This window comes from Pristiophorus japonicus, chromosome 16 (genome assembly GCF_044704955.1).
Source record: "Pristiophorus japonicus isolate sPriJap1 chromosome 16, sPriJap1.hap1, whole genome shotgun sequence".
NCBI classification, from domain to species: Eukaryota; Metazoa; Chordata; class Chondrichthyes; family Pristiophoridae; genus Pristiophorus; species Pristiophorus japonicus.
Window position 1 is genome coordinate 75,169,239 of NC_091992.1, and position 20,241 is coordinate 75,189,479.

The window sequence follows — 20,241 nt, forward strand, 5'->3', positions numbered from 1 at the left end:
ATATCTATAGAAGCTTTTGCAGTCAGTTTTTATGTTCCCAGCAAGCTTCCTCTCATACTCTATTTTCCCCCTCCTAATTAAACCCTTTGTCCTCCTCTACTGAATTCTAAATTTCTCCCAGTCCTCAGGTTTGCTGCTTTTTCTGGCCAATTTATATGCCTCTTCCTTGGATTTAACACTATCCCTAATTTCCCTTGTTAGCCACGATTGAGCCACCTTCCTCGTTTTATTTTTACTCCAGACCGGGATGTACAATTGTTGAAGTTCATCCATGTGATCTTTAAATGTCTGCCATTGCCTATCCACCATCAACCCTTTGAGTATTATTCGCCAGTCTATTCGAGCCAATTCATGTCTTATACTATCGAAGTTACCTTTCCTTAAGTTCAGGACCCTAGTCTCTGAACCCCTTAGCCAATCGCGCAAGTAAGATCCCACAATCAGCAATGTGATAATGACCAGATAATCTGTTTTAATGATGTTGATTGAGGGATAAATATTGGCCAGGGCACCGGGGATAACTCCCATGTTCTTTTTTCAAAATAGTGCCATGGGATCTTTTATGCCTACCTCAGAGGGTAGATGGGGCCCTAGTTTAACATCTCTCTGAAAGACGGCACCTCCGACAGTGCAGCACTCCCTCAGCACTACACTGCAGCGTCAACCTGGATTATGGACTCAAGACTCTGGAGTGGGACTTGAACCCACAACCTTCTGACTCAGATGCAGAGAATGTAACTAGTAGAATGGACAAGGGAGAACCAGTGGATGTGGTGTATTTGGACTTTCAAAATGCTTTTGATAAGGTCCCACACAAGAGATTGGTGTGCAAAATTAAAGCACATGGTATTGGGGGTAATGTATTGACGTGGATAGAGAACTGGTTGGCAGACAGGAAGCAGAGAGTCTGAATAAATGGGTCCTTTCAGAATGGCAGGCAGTGGCTAGTGGGGTGCCGCAGGGTTCAGTGCTGGGACCCCAGCTATTTACAATATACATTAATGATTTAGATGAAGGAATTGAATGTAATATCTCCAAGTTTTCAAATGACACGAAGCTGGGTGGCAGTGTGAGCTGTGAGGAGGATGCTAAGAGGCTGCAGGGTGACTTGGACAGGTTAGGTGAGTGGGCAAATGCATGGCAGATGCAGTATAATGTGGATAAATGTGAGGTTATCCACTTTGGTGGCAAAAACAGGAAGGCAGAATATTATCTGAATGGTGACAGATTAGGAAAAGGGGAGGTGCAACGAGACCTGGGTGTCATGGTACATCGGTCATTGAAAGTTGGCATACAGGTACAGCAGGCGGTGAAGAAGACAAATGGCATGTTGGCCTTCATAGCGTGAGGATTTGAGTATAGGAGCAGGGATGTCTTACTGCAGTTGTGCAGGGCCTTGGTGAGGCCTCACCTGGAATATTGTGTTCAGTTTTGGTCTCCTAATCTGAGGAAGGACATTCTTGCTATTGAGAGAGTGCAGCGAAGGTCCACCAAACTGATTCCCGGGATGGCAGGACTGACATATGAGGAGAGACTGATCGACTGGTCTTGTATTCACTGGCGTTTAGTAAAATGAGAGGGGATCTCATAGAAACACATAAAATTCTGATGGGATTGGACAGGTTAGAGGCAGGAAGAATGTTCCCGATGTTGGGGAAGTCCAGAACCAGGGGTCACAGTCTAAGGATAAGGGGTAGGCTATTTAGGACTGAAATGAGGAGAAACTTCTTCACTCAGAGTTGTTAACCTGTGGAATTCTCTACTGCAGAAAGTTGTTGAGGTCAGTTCGTTAGATATATTTAAAAGGGAGTTAGATATGGCCCATACGGCTAAAGGGATCAAGGGGTATGGAGGAAAGCAGGAAAGGGGTACTGAGGTTGAATGATCAGCCATGATCTTATTGAATGGTAGTGCAGGTTTGAAGGGCCGAATGGCCTACACCTGCATCTAATTTCTATGTTTCTATGTGCTACCCACCGAGCCACAGTTGACACACTATTACTGAAACCGTCACAGAAGGTTTTGTATTTCACTGGTCCCCTTCCATCAAATCGTGTGCTACAGGAGGGGTTGAAGCGAATAGTATCAATGCATTTAAGGGGAGGCTTGACAAGCATATGAGGGAGAAGGGAATAGAGGGTTATGCTGATAGATTTAGATGAGGAAAGACGGGAGGAGGCTTGAGTGGAGCATAAACACCGGCATGGACTGGTTGGGCCGAATGGCCTGTTTCTATGCCGTGTATCCTGGGTAATCTTATGTATGTAATTCTATTGGTCATCTTGTTGCTATGTTACTCTAAACATTGTGCTTGAATGCTAGGCTGATTGACCTATCATTGCCCTGCACATCTTCAAAGACAATGAAACGAGTTACCATCATATGGTCTTCCACCAAACCTATGTTCATGGTGATGTAGTTTCCTCCCAAATGGCTCTACCAGTGCAGGAGTTGCAACAACTTAGGGCTCTACCTCTCCATAACCGTGGCGTCCTCCACAGATCACCGACCCTGTCCACAGCTTTACTGATCATCCACTCTTCACTCTTCAACTTCCTTCAGATCACATCCCCTCAGTTCAGTCCTCTCACAATTCTCTCATGGTCTAATGGCTGAATCTCTTCATCTTGATCTCCACCAGGCCCTTCAACAGAGCACTGAAAATCCTGGCTATACTATTTTTTAGCAGACACAATGGTCTATCCCAAGATGAATGAAAAAATATGTCTTCAAACATCATTTCTCTTTAAAAGTTGTACAGGTATCAAACTCCCGGTGAGCAAGTAGCGCTCATTGAGATTGGGAAATGCTATTCCTGGTGCACTATTGTACACTTAAAGAAAGACTTGGATTTATACAGCGCTTTTCACGACATCTCAAAGTGCTTTACAACCAATGAAGTACTTGTACGAAAAACTGGTATTCGAGATTCATATATATATTCAATTAGTAGTCATTGACCAAACTAATCTTACCCATGATTCTCTGTGGGAATGGGAATGTTAGAGGCTGTTCAAATGTACGCAAAGGCAGTCAAAAATAACAAGCAGCCACGGGCTGTGAGTCAAGGTCCAATTATTATAATAACAAAGTAGAAACTGGAGTCCGTCTAAGCAAAACTAACAGTTAGGATAAAGGAGCATAAATAAGGCAGTTTCTGAGGAGGTGATGGAATTTGTAAACAAGATAACATGGACAAAGTAGGCTTGATGGAAAATTACTGGAGGCAGTAAAAGATGCCTTGGTTCTGAGTGACAACGTTATTTTGACCATTAGAACCAATTAACAAGGTGATTTTGCTAAAGACTATATATGGACACTGGCCCATCGAACCTTTGATAATTGGTTAAAACATCGATGCTCAAAAAACTGCTGGGACAGCAACGAACAACGTCACCTGTGTCCGGAATTTTTTGAGATCAAGGGCTGCCAGCTTTCATTAAGTTATCACCTATTGTTAAATATACTACTGCTGTAAGCTTAATAAATCTTGATCTGTTGCTCAAAACATACTGATCACTGCCGACTGGTGTCTTGCCCAAGAACCTTTAAAAAGGTCAACGTATTTTTGGTGTGCAGTCACTGTTGTAATGTGGGAAACGTGGCAGCCAATTTGCGCACAGCAAGCTCCCACAAACAGCAACGTGCTATTGATCAGATAATCTGTTTTTGTTATGTTGATTGAGGGATAAATATTGGCCAGGACACCGTAGATAACTCACCTGCTCTTCGAAATAGTGCCATGGGATCTTTTACGTCCACCTGAGAGAGCAGACGGGGCCTCGGTTTAACGTCTCATTTGCAAGGGGAGGAACAGCTGCGATTCTAACCAGGGGTGGGAATGAGGGAAGTGAAGTGGGCGGGGAACCATCCAATCCCCCTGCTCACCCCCCAGTGCAAGGCCCATTTGCATACCACGACACTGACAATCTGCCGGAGTCCCGAGTGACCTCAGTTACATATATGATAATGAGGGCCAGTGGCCTTTACACTTGCACAGCACCTGGGCTAAGTTATCAGATAAAACTATTGCCAGAATCAACTGAGGCACCCGGGCATGAGGAGGTTGTGAGCCTGAAGAGTGCGGAGAATTTAAGGAGTGATTTGTGTGACTGGAAACGATCATTTTGCTGCGATTTTTTGGGCATTTTGCCTGCACCACCTTGGACTTACGGCCAACAGGGTGACATCACTGGGAGATACAGGTTTTATACACACATTCAATCGGAGGGCCAGAGCGGAATTCGTTGCCAACCTGAGATGTCTAGTGGGACCGTGCAAGTTTGGGACGATGTTGGCAGACATGTTATCGGTATCAACCACGAGGTCATCCTGTGCAAACTTCTGGCGGTGGAGGAGCTGGATTTAAAAAGGGCCATCCAGATCGCTCAATCATGTATGACGATGGACAGGAGTTTAAAGCAAATATCGGTGAAGAACCGAACCTCGGCAAGTACTGTAAATGTGATTGATTCGGTGTTCGGCAGAGTGCCACATGGCAGGGCCTATCTGGCTGCGTTCGCAAAACCTGTGGCTGCCCAAAGTCCGCCAGCGGGAATGTATCTGACTTCTCCGTGTTGGTGTTGTGGGGGAAATCACCGGCACCAGCAGTGCCGATTTAAGCAATATAGTTGCAAAGGCTGTCTGAGAGTGGGGCATCTCCACCGCAAGTGCTCGCAGAGGAGCAAGCGAGCTGTGACACACCACGTGGAGGATGAGAGTCAGACTAGCGCGGATCTGGATACGCAATCTGAGCTGCCAGAGGAGGAAGTGTATGGACTGTACTCTTTCATAACCAAGAGTAAACCAATTTTGATTAATGCGAAGTTTAACAGGATACCGTTATCAATGGAACTGGACACAGGGGCGAGTCAATCGATCATGAATGAGAGGGCATTTAATAAGCTGTGGGATACTAAGACTGTGAGGCCCAGGCTGAGCCCTGTTAACACCAAGCTGCACACGTGCACCAAAAAACTGATAAAGGTGATTGGTAGTGCACAAATTAATGTGCCGTATAACGGTGTGGTTCACGAGTTACAGCTGTGGATTGTTCCAGGCAATGGCCCAACGCTGCTCGGCAGGAGCTGGTTGGAGAAAATCAGATGCGATTGGAACGACATAAAGGCGTTGTCGTCGGAGGAAGATACATGTGCCCAAGTATTGAGCAAGTTCCCCTTGCTATTCGAACCGGATATCGGCAACTTCATGGGAGCCAAGGTGCAGATTCACGTGGACTCAGATGCAAGACCTATCCATCATAAAGCTCGGACAGTGCCGTATATGAGGTAGAAGGTCGAAATTGAACTGGACAGACCCCAGTGCGAAGGGATCATATCACCGATGGAATTTAATGAATGGGCCAGCCCCATTGTTCTTGTGCTGAAAAGTGATGGCACAGTCAGAATCTGTGGCGACTACAAGGCTACAATCAACAGGGTTTCAAAACAAGATCAGTACCCATTACTGAAGGCTGATGACTTGTTTGCGACACTAGCCGGAGAAAAATCGTTCACAAAACTGGACTTGACGTCGGCCTATATGACTCAGGAGTTGGTCGAGACGTCAAAGAGACTTACGTGCATTAACACGCACAAAGGGCTGTTTATTTATTTATCACAGGTGCCCGTTTGGAATTTGCTTGGCTGCAGCAATAGAAAGTCTACTGAAGTCCGTTCCCAGAACCGTCGTGTTCCAAGATGACATCCTGATCACCTGTCGTGACTCCAGGGAACATCTGAACAACCTGGAAGAGGTTCTACTGCGTTTGGACAGTGTGGGACTCAGACTTAAACACTCGAAGTGCATCTTCATGGCACCGAAGGTTGAATTCCTCAGGAGGAAAACCGCCGCTGATGGCATCAGACCTACTGACGTGAAAATCAAAGCCATCAAGAATGCACCCAAGCCGCAGAATGTGACGGAGCTGCGTTCGTTCCTGGATCTAATCAACTACTTTGGTAACTTCCTACCTAAATTGAACACCTTACTTGAACCACTGCACATGCTGTTGAGAAAAGGCAACAACTGGGTGTGGGGCACATTGCAAGACAGAGCTTTCGAGAAAGCCATCAATCTGCTTTGCTCGAACAAGCTGCTGGTACATTATGACCCATGTAAACATTTAGTTTTGGCCTGTGATGCATCGACATATGGAATTGGTTACATATTACAACAAGCCAATGAGTCGGGGAAACTTCAATCTGTCGCGTACGCATCCAAAAGTTTGTCTAAAGCAGAAAGAGCCTACAGTATGGTGGAAAAAGAAGCTTTAGTGTGTGTGTACGGTGTTAAAAAGTTGCATCATTACCTGTTCGGTCTGAGGTTCGAATTAGAGACTGATCACAAGCCGCTCATTTTGTTGTTTTCCGAGAACAAAGGTATCAATACCAACGCTTCATCCCGCATCCAAAGGTGGGCGCTGACATTATCTGCCTATGATTATGTCATTTGCCACAGACCTGGCACAGAGAATTGTGCCGATGCTTTCAGCCGGTTGCTGTTGCCCACACCGGAGGTGGAAACACCACAACCGGCAGATTTAATGTTAATCATGGATGCTTTTGAGAGTGAAGGTACCCCTGTCACGGCTCAACAAGTTAAGACCTGGACCAGCCAGGACCTGATATTATCGGTGGTAAAGGATTGCATCCTCAAAGGGGATTGGTCTGCCATACCTAAGCAAATGTGCGAGGAGGCCAAGCCATACATTCGTCGCAAGGACGAACTGTCTATTCAAGCAGATTGCATATTGTGGGGTAATCGAGTTGTAATGCCTAAAAAAGGGAGAGAGAAGTTTGTGCGTAAGTTACATGGCACACATCCAGGTATAGTGATGATGAAGGCCATCGCCAGGTCCCATGTATGGTGGCCAGGAATTGATTCTGAGCTGGAAGCATGCGTGCATCAGTGCAACACCTGCATGCAGCTCAACAAAGCATCAGCGGAATCGCCGCTGAGTCTGTGGTCATGGCCATCCAAACCTTGGTCCAGGATCCATGTAGATTTTGCAGGTCCCTTCCTGGGCAAGATGTTTTTAGTGGTGGTGGATGCTTATTCAAAGTGGATAGAACGCATAATCATGTCATCCAGTACATTCACGGCAACCATAGAGAATCTCAATGTCATGTTCGCGACACATGGTCTGCCTGACATAGTGGTGAGCGACAATGGGTCGTGTTTCACCAGTCAGGAGTTTCAGGAGTTTGTAAAACTTAACGGCATGAAACATGTAAGGTCAGCACCATTCAAGCCTGCGTCGAACGGGCAAGCAGAACGTGCAGTACAAATTATCAAGCAAAGCATGAGGAGAGTAACCCAAGGGTCACTGCAGACCCGCTTGTCTTGCATACTGCTGAGTTACAGGACAAGACCCCACACACTCACAGGGGTCTCACCTGCTGAACTCATGATGAAAAGAAGTCTTAAGACCAAGTTATCGCTTGTACACTTGGATTTAAGTAATCATGTTGAATACAGAAGGCAGAGTCAACAAGGGTACCACGACCGCGCAACTGTGTCACGCGAGATTTCTGTTAATGATCCTGTATATGTGTTGAATTATGGTCAGGGTCCCAAATGAATCGCTGGTACAGTCATGGCCAAGGAGGGCAACAGAGTATTTGTTATTAATCTCAAGAATGGGCAAACTTGCAGGAAACACATGGATCAAACAAAGCTGAGGCACACAGATGAGCCAGAGCAGTCGGGCGAAGAAACCGTCGACGACCAACCAACCTACCAGCAGCCTTCAGTGGACTCAAGGGTCATCAGTGAACCCGGAATTTCCATTACGGACTTGTTCAATAAAAATGGACTTACAATTCCTGACATGGCCACTGCCACTCCCAACAAGTCAGCCATCCAGCCACCAGCCACAACAGACTCCGCACACTCACCCAAGGCCGGAATCGAACTGAGACGGTCAACGCGGGAGCGTAAAGCACTGGACCGTCTCAACCTGTGAAAGACTGTGATAAGATCTCAGAGGAGGGTATTGTCATGTATGTACATGCTGGTTGTAGCCACCAGATGGTGTTATTTCTGGAGGCCACTGAGCAGCACGCACATGGTGCTGCTCTGGTATAAAAGGTCAGCCATTTTGTGAGTCAGGCACTTTGGACTGTAATAAAGCAGAGCCAAGGATGTACCCTGTTCAGTTAAACAGTACTCAGTTTGTACCTTTATTGCATTATAAAGTTTCTGCCTCTACCACCCTTTCAGGCAGTGAGTTCCAGACCCCCACCACCCTCTGGGTGAAGAAATTTCCCCTCAAATCCTCTCTAAACCTCCTACCAATTACTTTAAATTGATGCCCCCTGGTTGTTGACCCCTCTGCTAAGGAAAATAGGTCCATCCTATCCATTCTATCCAGGCCCCTCATAATTTTATGCACCTCAATAAGGTCTCCCCTCAGCCTCCTGTTCCAAAGAAAGCAGATCCAGCTTCTCCAATCTTTCCTCAATGTCTCCTCTGATCTCAAATTGAGTTCCCACATCTCCTCCATCATTGAAGCTGCCTCCACGAAGCTCAGCTTGCTCTTTCATGCTAAACATCCCCTTGCCCTTCAATAACTCTCCCAAATCCATCCTAGGCTTGAATACTGGCTCATACCTGAGGAGACTCATACAGCAACTCTCTCATATTCCTGCATAAGATGCAAGAGGAGCTTGTCATCTGATAATGGAGTATTCTCTTGCATCTCTCGCTGCTTCTTTCTTGTATTATGGGTTAGTGCTGCTCTGAACTCGTAGCTCTTGCTCCTCCGAGACTCCATATATGTAGTCTTACTCTCTCCCTACAGGCTTGTGCTGAAGTCGAGATATCACATCATTCTCAGGACCTCAAAATTCTCATCCTTGTTTACAAATCCCTCCATGGCCTTGCCCCTCCCTATCTCTGTAATCTCTTTCAGCCTCACAACCCCCCGAGATATCTGCGCTCCTCAAATTCTGCCTTCTTGAGCATCCCTGATTATAATTGCTCAACCATCGGTGGCCGTGCCTTCAGCTGCCTAGGTCCTAAGCTCTGGAATTCCCTGCCTAAACCTCTCCGCTTCTCTACCTCTTTCCTCCTTTAAGACGCTCCTTAAAACAGACCTCATTGACCAAGTTTTTGGTCAACTGCCGTGATTTCGAATTATGTGGCTCGGTGTCAAATTTATTTGTTTTTTCTTATAACACTGCTGTGAAGCGCCTTGGGACGTTTTACTCCATTATAGGTGCTATATAATTACAGGTTGTTGTTGTTGAACTCTTCACCTCCCTCAGTCTTCTCTTCCTCCGACAATCTGCTTGGGGTTGGTGCCATCCCTATTCCTAACTGACCTCATCTTCTCTGTCAATCCTTTTACCTCAATGATGTCTCCCTCGACAGCTGTTGGCCCTGAACCAAAGTTTCCGGAGAAGAAACAATCCATCAAGTATTTAGTGACTGGTTAGCAGTTCAGTGTTATGTAATGTTGATCTGGAGCACCCTGTTCATTCTGGCATGGGTTAGTAATGGCTTGGCAATATAGGAAGCTTGATAGGACAGGCACAGCAAACGATGATGTCACACCCATCGATCTGTGCAATGGGAGTGTAACAATACAGGTGGAGCATCCGAGATCTGGAAATCTCGGGACCTAGGCCATTCCGGATTTTGGATATTTCCGGATTTTGGAACATCTTTCCGATGTCCCGAATCTGGAAATGCCCAGGTCGAGGTAAGGGGGAGGGGGGGTCTGGCGGCGGGGGAGGCAGAGTGGGAAGGGGGGGGAGTGGGGGAGGGGTGAGGGGCGGTGGGCGAGGCAGAGTTGGGGGGGGCGGCGGGCAAGGCGGAGTGGGGGGGAGGGGCGGCGGGCGAGGCAGAGTGGGGGGGGAGTGGGGGAGGGATGAGGGGCGGTGGGCGAGGCGTAGTGGGGGGGAGGGGCAGCGGGCGAGGCGGAGTGGGGGGGAGGGGCGGTGGGCGAGGCGGAGTGGGGGGGAGGGGCGGTGGACGAGGCGGAGTGGGGGGGGAGTGGGGGAGGGGTGAGGGGCGGCAGGCGAGGCGGAGTGGGGGGGAGGGGCGGCGGGCGAGGTATGGGACGCCGGGAGGATCCAGATTTCGGATGGTCAACCTGTAGTACATTGTATCGTGCACCAGATATTCGTGTCTTCAACATGTGGCCTACAATCTCACTGAGGGCGGGCCGCGTATACACTGGGTGAGATGAGGCCAGATACACATATTTAAACGGCTTTATTTTTCCACACAGCAAGTGGACACCCAGAGTATTAGCTGCAGTTAAACCCACTTATTCCACTCCACTTTGCTTTCCATACATAATGAAAGGAATGAACACCTGGGCATTTCCAGATTCGGGACATCGGAAAGATGTTCCAAAATCCGGAAATATCCAAAATCCGGAATGGCCTAGGTCCCGAGATTTCCAGATCTCGGATGCTCCACCTGTATTGTTACACTCCCATTGCACAGATCGATGGGTGTGACATCATCGTTTGCTGTGCCTGTCCTATCAAGCTTCCTATATTGCCAAGCCATTACTAACCCATGCCAGAATGAACAGGGTGCATTGGAACTTTCAGAATCATTTTTCCTTCTGTGCAACTACTGTCTATCAGAAACTGAAGCCCTGCATTTATGGCCCTGGGATCAGGTCAGGTTCTCCTCCCCCTGCAGTCTCCTGTCTCTGCTTCCAGTGTCTGCTTGAAGTCAAACTGACCAACCCCTTCCCCCTCCTCTTCCCATCCAAGAGCAGAATCCCCCAGCCTAACGTGATAAAGACTCTTTCTGATCGAAGGTCACAGACCTGAAACGTTAACTCTGTTTCTCGCTCCACAGATGCTGCCTGACCTGCTGCGTTTTTCCAGCATTTTCTGTTTATATTTCAGATTTCCAGCATCCACAGTATTTTGCTTTTTGTGGTACTGATTCTTGCTGAGTTTGAATGAATAGAGTTGTTGCAGCAGCAGTAAGTAAAAATGATCACTAGAATGTTAAACTATCTTTCGTGGTTTGGAGCGCACTAGTTCAGACACCCTGTCTGAATTTAAAACTGCGTTGCTAACCCTGTTGTCCTATGCTTTCAACCCCTTGAGAAATATGTTTAGCTCAATTATAGCTTTTCACAGTGCTGAGGGAGTGCTGCACTGTCGGAGGTGCCATCTTTCGGATAAGACATTAAACCGAGTCTGCCCTCTCAGGTGGACGTAAAAGATGTCTCCGCAAGATCCTGCAAATCCCCTGGGAGGACAGACGCACCAACGTTAGCGTCCTTGACCAGGCCAACATCCCCAGCATTGAAGCACTGACCACATTGGATCAGCTCCCCTGGGCAGACCCCATTCATTGTCCGCATGTCAGACACGAGACTCTCAAAGCAAGCACTCTACTCAGAACTCCTTCATGGCAAATGAGCCAAAGGTGGGCAGAGGAAATGTTTCAAGGACACCCTTAAAGCCTCCCTGATTGTTATGTATGCAACCCGAGGCAACCTGTATCATACCGCCACCAGAGGGCTTACCTGTTGGAGTCCCAAGGGATCCCAGCATCCCTTGGGAGCACTGTATATAAGCAGGTCTCCCATGCTGGATGGGCACTCTGGAGCTTGAATAAAGGAGCTAAGGTCACACTTACTCACTGTCTGCAGTACTCAGTTGCATTACTTTATTATGAGCTTAATAACTGGCGACGAGATAATGAACAACCATGCGAAAATGCAAAGAACTGTTGGTATCCAGAAGAAATTCTCAGAAGAGAACGATTGGGAGCTCTTCGTAGAGCGACTCGACCAATACTTCGTGGTCAACGAGCTGGAAGAGGACGAGAACACTGCCAAATGAAGGGCGATCCTCCTCACCATCTGTGGGGCAACAACCTATGGCCTCATGAAGAATCTTCTAGCTCCGGTGAAACCAACAACCAAATCGTATGAAGAACTGTGTACGCTGGTCCGGAAGCACCTAAATGCGAAGGAGAGCATTCTGATGGCAAGGTATCGATTTTACACGTGTCAACGGTCTGAAGACCAGGAAGTGGTGAGCTTCGTCGCCGAACTAAGGCGCCTTGCAGGACATTGCGAATTCGATGGATTCTTTGAGCAAATGCTAAGAGACTTTTTGTGCTTGGCATTGGCCATGAGGTTATCCTTCGCAAACTATTGACAGTTGAAACACCAAATCTGAGTAAAGCCATAACGATAGCCCAGGCATTTATGTCCACCAACGATAACACCAAACAAATTTCGCAGCATAAAGAGGTTTTGGCAAGTACTGTACACAAAGTACCGTCGTTTTCAGGCAGGAATGCATATGCAGAATGTACACACTGGCAGTTGCATGACCTCAGATGACCCAGAGTCCGCCATCAAGCGTTAATGCGAGGCAGTTAACACCTTGTTGGCACTGCGGAGGTGATCATCGAGCCCATCAATGCTGCTTTAAACACTAAGTGTGCAAAGGCTGTGAAACAATGGGACACCTCCAGCGAATGTTCAAACGAGCTGCAAACCCTGCAAATCACCACGTTGCAGAGGAGGATCGATCCATGGCGGATCAGGCTGAACTAGAGACTCGAACCGAGAAGGCAGAAGTGTACGGGGTACACACCTTCACCACGAAATGTCCACCGATCATGCTAGAAGTCGAACTGGACGGAATTCCAGCATCCATGGAACTGGACACGGGTGCGAGTCAGTCTATCATGAGCAAAAAAGCCTTCGATAGGTTGTGGTGCAACAAGGCACACAAGCCCAAGCTCAGCCTCATTCATACCAAGCTAAGAACTTACTCTAAAGAGCTGATCCCTGTAATTGGCAACGCAGCAGTAAAAGTCTCCTATGATGGAGCAGTGCACAAACTCCCATTATGGATTGTACCAGGAGATGGCCCCACTCTGTTCGGCAGAAGGTGGCTGGAAAAAATCCGCTGGAACTGGGACGACATCCGAGTGCTCTCGACCGTCGATGACGCCTCATGTGCCCAGGTTCTGAGCAAATTCCTGTCATTGTTTGAGCCAGGCATCGGAAGTTTCTCAGGGGCGAAGGTGCAGATCCGCTTGGTTCCTGGTACACGACCCATCCACCACAAGGCACGGGCGGTGCCATATATGATGCAAGAGAATGTGGAAATTGAGCTGGACAGGCTGCAGCGAGAAGGCATCATCGTGCCGGTTGAGTTCAACGAGTGGGCCAGTCCGATTGTTCCGGTCCTCAAAGGCGACGGCACGGTCAGAATTTGTGGGGACTTTGAAGTAACAATTAACCGTTTTTTGCTACAGGACCAGTACCCGCTACCCAAGACAGACCCTGGCTGGAGGAAAGACGTTCACCAAGTTGGACCTGTCCTTGGCCTACATGACGCAGGAACTGGCAGAATCTTCGAAAGGCCTCACCTGCATCAACACACACAAAGGTCTGTTCATCTACAATAGATGCCCGTTTGGGATTCGATCGGCCGTGGCAATTTTCCAAAGGAACATGGAGAGCCTATTAATGTCGGTTCTGTGCACTGCGGTTTTCTAGGACGACATACTGGTCAGGGACACCATCAAACACTTGAAGAACCTGGAAGAAGTTCTAAGTCGGCTAAATCACGTTGAACTCAGGTTGAAACGCTTGAAATGTGTTTTCCTGGCGCCAGAGGTCACGTTATTAGGGAGAAGAATCACGGCAAACAGCATCAGACCCACCGGCATCAAGACGGAGGCCATCAAGAACGAACCGAGACCACAGAACGTGATGGAGCTGAGGTCATTTCTGGGACTCCTCAACTATTTTGGTAATTTCCTACCCGGGTTAAGCACCTTGCTAGAACCCCTACATGTGCTGCTACGCAAGGGAGACGACTGGGTATGGGGGAAATCACAAGAGGCTGCTTTTGAGAAAGCCAGAAATCTGTTATGTTCCAACAAACTGCTTGCTCTGTATAACCCATGTAAATGTTTAGTGCTAGCTTGCGATGCATCTTCATACGGGGTCGGGTGTGTGTTACAATAAGCTAACGAATCAGGAACATTGCAATCGCTCGACTATGCATCCAGGAGTTTGTCCAAGGCCGAAAGGGCCTACAGCATGAAAAAGAAGCTCTGGCATACGTTTACGGGGTGAAAAAAATGCACCAGCATCTGTTTGATCTCAAGTTTGAGTTAGAAACTGACCATAAGCCGCTCATATCGCTATTCTCAGAGAGCAAAGAGATCAACAACAATGCATCTGCCTGCATCCAAAGATGGGCGTTCACGCTGTCGGCATACAGCTATGTAATCCGCCACAGACCAGGCACAGAGAACTGCGCTGATGTTCTCAGTCGGCTACCATTGCCCACCACCGGGGTGGAAATGGCACAGCCTGCAGACTTGCTCCTGGTGATGGATGCATTCGAAAATGAAAAGTCACCCGTTATAGCCTGCCACATCAGGACCTGGACCAGCCAGGATCCTTCACTGTCCTTTGTAAAAAACTGTGTCCTCCATGGGAGCTGGTCCAGCGTCCCAGCGGAGATGCATGAAGAGATCAAGCCATTCCAGCGGCGCAAAGACAAAATGTCCTTACAGGCGGATTGTCTTTTGTGGGGTAATCGCGTGGTTTTGCCTAAGAAAGGCAGGGAAACATTCATAGACGCCCTACACAGTACCCACCCAGGCATAGTAATCCAGGCATAGTAATGATGAAAGCTATAGACAGATCCCATGTCTGGTGGCCCGGCAACGACTTAAATTTAGAGTCATGCGTACGCCAATGCTACACTTGCTCTCAACTGAGCAATGCACCCAGGGAGGTACCGCTAAGTTTGTGGTCATGGCCCTCCAAGCCGTGGTCTAGGATCCACGTTGACTTTGCGGGCCCATTTCTTGGCAAAATGTTTTTGGTTGTTGTGGATGCTTATTCAAAATGGATTGAATGTGTAATAATGTCTGTAAGCACATTCACTGCCACCATCGAAAGCCTACGAGCCATGTTTGCCATGCACGGCCTGCCTGATGTCCTGAATGGGCCGTGATTCGCCAGCGCTAAATTCAAGGAATTCATGACCCACAATGAGATCAAGCACGTCACTACTGCCCCGTTCAAGCCTGCATCCAATGGCCAGGCAGAACGGGCAGTCCAAACCATCAAGCAAAGCTTGAAATGTGTGTCGGAAGGCTTCCTGGAGACCCGCCTGTCCCGAGTCCTGCTCAGCTACCGTACCAGATCCCACTCGCTCACCGAGGTTCCCCCAGCCGAGCTGCTCATGAAAAGGGCACTCAAAACAAGGCTCTCTCTTGTCCACCCTGATCTCCATGATCATGTCGTGGGCAGGTGGCATCAACAAAGCATCTACCACGATTGCGCAAATTTGTCATGCGATATTGAAGTCAATGACCCTGTATTTGTACTCAACTATGGACATGGTCCCAAATGGCTTGTTGGCACTGTCATAGCCAAAGAAGGGAGTAGGGTGTTTCAGGTCAAACTTGCTAATGGACTAACTTGCAGAAAGCAATTGGACCAAACCAAACTGCGATTCACAGACAGCTACAAGCAACCCGAAGAGGACATCGCCAACTTTGACCCTCCAATACTCACACAAGTGGCAACCAACATCACGGTTAACCACAAAGCTGAACTCATCATCCTCAGCAGCCCCACAAGGCCAGCTGCCCAGCAGCCCAGCGAAGAGCCAACCAACTCACCCTGTAAATAAGTGTACTATTGACTTTGGGAGGGAGTGATGTTATGTATGCAACCTGTATCATACCGTCACCAGAGGGCTTACCTGTTGGAGTCCCAAGGGACCCCAGCATCCATTGGGAGCACTGTATATAAGCAGGCCTCCCATGCTGTATGGGCACTCTGGAGTTTGAATAAAGGAGCTAAGGTCACACTTACTCATTGTCTACAATACTCAGTCGCATTACTTTATTATGAGCTTAACACTGATAAAGTGCAACATCCCCACCGACATCTGGGAGTCCCTGGTCAAAGACCACCCTAAGTGGAGGAAATGCATCCGGGAGGGTGCTAAGCACCGCAAGTTTCATCGTCGAGATCATGCAGAAACCAAGCGCAGGCAGCGGAAGGAGCATGCGGCAAACCAGTCCCACCCACCCCTTCCTCAACCACTGTCTGTCCCACCTGTGACAGAGACTGTAATTCCCGTATTGGATGGTACAGTCACCTAAGGACTCATTTTTAGAGTGGAAGCAAGTCTTCCTCGATTCCAAGGGACTGCCTATGATGATATGGATGTAAAAGATTCCGTGGCATTATTCGAAGAAGAGCAGGGAGTTTTCCCCGGTGTCCTGGCCAATATTTTTGTCTCTCCCAACACCTAAAACAGATGATCTGGTCATTATCACATTGCTGTTTATGGGAGCTTGTCATGTGCAAATTGGCTGCCACGTTTCAATGCTGGGGCCTCAACTATTTACAATCTATATTAATGATGGATGAAGGGGCCGAGTGTAACGTAGGCAAAGAGAGATCGGAAAGCAAGTTGTGAGGAGGACACAAATAATCTGCAAAGGGATATAGATAGGTTAAGTGAGTGGGCAAAAATTTGGCAGATGGAGTATAATGTGGGAAAATGTGAGGTTATCCACTGTGGTAGGAAGAATAAAAAAGCAAATTATTAGTTAAATGGAGACAGTCTACAAAATGCTGCAGTACAGAGGGATCTGGGGGTCCTTGTACCTGAAAAGTTAGCATGCAGTTACAGCAAGTAATTAGGAAGACAAATGGAATGTTGGTCTTTATTGCAAGGGAGATGGATTATAACAGTAGGGATGTCTTGCTACAACTGTACATGACATTGGTGAGACCATACCTGGAGTACTGCGTACAGTTTTGGTCTCCTTATTTAAGGAAGGATATACTTGAATTGGAGGCAGTTCAGAAAACGTTCTCTCGGTTGATTCCGGAGATGAGGAAAGGTTGAGCAGGTTGGGCCTATACTCATTGGAGTTTAGAAGAATGGGAGGTGATCTTATTGAAACATATAAGATTCTGAGGGGGTTTGACAGGGTGGATGCAGAGAGGGTATTTCTCCTCGTGGGGAGTCGAGAACTAAGGGGCATAGTTTCAGAATAAGGGGTTGCCCATTTAAGACAGAAATGAGGAGGAATTTCTTCTCTCAGAGGGTTGTGAATCTTTGGAATTCTCTACCCCAGAGAGCTGTGGAGGCTGGGTCATTGAATGTATTTAAGGCGGAGATAGACAGATTTTTGAGCGATAGGCGAGTCAGGGATTATGGGGAGTGGGCATGGATGTGGAGTTGAGGCCAAGATCAGATCAGCCATGATCTTATTGAATGGTGGAGCAGGCTCGAGGGTCCAAATGGCTGACTCCTGCTCCTATTTCTTATGTTCTTATGTTGTTTCCTATATTACAACAGTGACTACACTTCAAAAGTACTTAAAATGCTTTGGGATATCTTGAGTTTGTGAAAGACATTATATAAATGTTGGTTCTTTCTTATAACACTTATTGCACCAAGGTTCCCCTGTAGAGTCATAGTCAGAAATCCTGAATGGGACATTTACACTAACACACAAGTTTGATGTTGGTGCAAAGCACAACTACGAGTCGACAACACATAAGGCAGGTGTTTGCGCGACTAACCTACCTCATAGGATGTGAAGCAGACATTTCCAAGCTGCAAAATGGAGGACAAGATGGACCACACCGACATCAGCTGGTCCTCTAGCAGCCCGATCCTCCCCAGGGAGCGCAGCAAACACAGGAAGTCTTGGTGCTCGTGTTTGCCAGTGATCTCGCACGTTCCACCCTGCCCAAGAAACAGAGACAGTGCTCAGGGCCAGTCACCAAGCACCAAGTACCCTGGCAGCCTTAAAACTCCTTGAGTGTTTATCATCATCCAAAGACACAAACATAAACATACAAAAAATGACGGACAGGAAAAGACCGACTGGTCCATCCGGTTTGTGATGCCTTGTACATACACTCCCCACCCCACACAGAGACACCTAATCTCCTGGAAGAGGTGAAAAAAAACCCCAGGAGAATTTAAAACTGCCCATTTAAAACTGAGATGAGGAGAAATTTCTTCTCTCAGAGGGTTGTAAATCTGTGGGATTCGCTGCCTCAGAGAGCTGTGGAGGCTGGGTCATTGAATAAATTTAAGACAGAGATAGACAGTTTCTTAAAGGATAATGAAATAAGGGGGTTATGGGGAGCGGGCAGGGAAGTGGAGCTGAGTCCATGATCAGATCAGCCATGATCGTATTAAATGGTGGAGTAGGCTCGAGGGGACTATGGCCTACTCCTGCTCCTATTCCTTATGTTAATTGGGGCGGGGGGGGAATCTGGAAAATTCCTCTGCGCTCCACTTACGTGATTGAATTTTGTCCCGATCACTCTGGCCCGGATTGATGTTACAAAATACCTGCCTTTTGTACAAAGTGATCTCCACCCCAGCCAGAAACAAGTCTAGCTCTCGCTTGAAGAAATTCAGCCAATCAGTGTTCAGTGCACAAGCCAGAAATCTGTTCCAGAGGTCCATCAGGAAAATAATGGTGGTTGTTGTGTGAGAGTGTGTGTGTGTGTGTGTGTGAGAGAGAGGGACCTGGGGAGGTTTGATCTTCGCAGTACACTGATAGCTGAGACCAGAGAGGACAATCTCACCTGGTTGAGGTAGAAGTATGTCTCTGACTCCTGGAGGCTCAGCTCCAGTTTCTGCTCCTCATCCAGACCAGCCAGCAGCTCATAAAACACATGGTAATTACGCTCATTACGTGCCTGAGAGATAAAGGAAGCAACAGTGACCGACCCATAGAAAGTCATCATTCAGTACAGAGTCACAAATCAACTCGAATTCTCACACAGTCACTACACACAGTGACAGGGGGAATATACACCAACACACACACAGTCACTACACACAGTGACAGGGGGAATATACACCAACACACACACAGTCACTACACACAGTGACAGGGGGAATATACACCAACACACACACAGTCACTACACACAGTGACAGGGGGAATATACACCAACACACACACAGTCACTACACACAGTGACCGAGGGAATATTCACCAACACACACACAGTCACTGCACACAGTGACAGAGGGAATATTCACCAACACACACACTGTCACTACACACAGTGACAGGGGAATATTCACCAACACACACACTGTCACTACACACAGTGACAGGAATATTCACCAACACACACACTGTCACTACACTCAGTGACAGGGGAATATTCACCAACACACACACTGTCACTACACTCAGTGACAGGGGAATATTCACCAACACACACACACAGTCACTACACACAGTGACAGGGGAATATTCACCAACACACACACTGTCACTACACACAGTGACAGGGGAATATACACCAACAGACACACTGTCACTACACACAGTGACAGGGGAATATTCACCAACACACACACACAGTCACTACACACAGTGACAGGGGAATATTCACCAACACACACACTGTCACTACACTCAGTGACAGGGGAATATTCACCAACACACACACACAGTCACTACACACAGTGACAGGGGAATATTCACCAACACACACACTGTCACTACACTCAGTGACAGGGGAATATACGCCAACACACACACAGTCACTACACACAGTGACAGGGGAATATTCACCAACACACACACACTGTCACTACACACAGTGACAGGGGAATATACACCAACACACACACACAGTCACTACACACAGTGACAGGGGAATATACACCAACACACACACTGTCACGACACACAGTGACAGGGGAATATTCACCAACACACACACTGTCACTACACACAGTGACAGGGGAATATTCACCAACACACACACTGTCACTACACACAGTGACAGGGGAATATACACCAACACACACACTGTCACTACACACAGTGACCGGGGAATATTACACACTTGCCTGAAAGACGAGTCTGGACTTTTCCAGCAGGTAGTGAGAGATGGACGTTCCGACCACCCGGCCCCTGGGGATATTGCAAACAACAACTCACGTTAGACCCTTCTCGTACTGCAGACGTTTCAGAGCCTCGGGCTATGATCAACCACTGGAGTTACAAGCAATGTCCCAGCCTGTGATCTCATCATCGACATATGAGTCAGAGAGGGCTGTTATCAATATTGCCCAGGATTGATAATTACATTGTTTTCTACTCATGATAAACCAGTGTGTTGGTGCTGGAAAAGGAACACGTTTCATTTAAAGCTCCCAACATCAGCATCAAACAGTCCCAGGGCAGGTACAGCACGGG

General features: G+C 47.6%; 1 protein-coding gene across 1 annotated transcript in view; it reads right to left on the minus strand.

Annotated features, from left to right (window-relative positions):
• myo15b (myosin XVB) overlaps positions 1-20,241 on the minus strand; it is a 480,192-nt gene that overhangs the window by 383,401 nt on the left and 76,550 nt on the right. Inside the window, exons 9-11 of the mRNA XM_070856827.1 lie at positions 19,893-19,956; positions 18,605-18,718; positions 17,586-17,747 (exon numbers count right to left, since the gene is read on the minus strand). Of these exons, the coding sequence (XP_070712928.1) occupies positions 17,586-17,747; positions 18,605-18,718; positions 19,893-19,956 (340 nt within the window). The remainder of the gene's footprint in view (positions 1-17,585; positions 17,748-18,604; positions 18,719-19,892; positions 19,957-20,241) is intronic.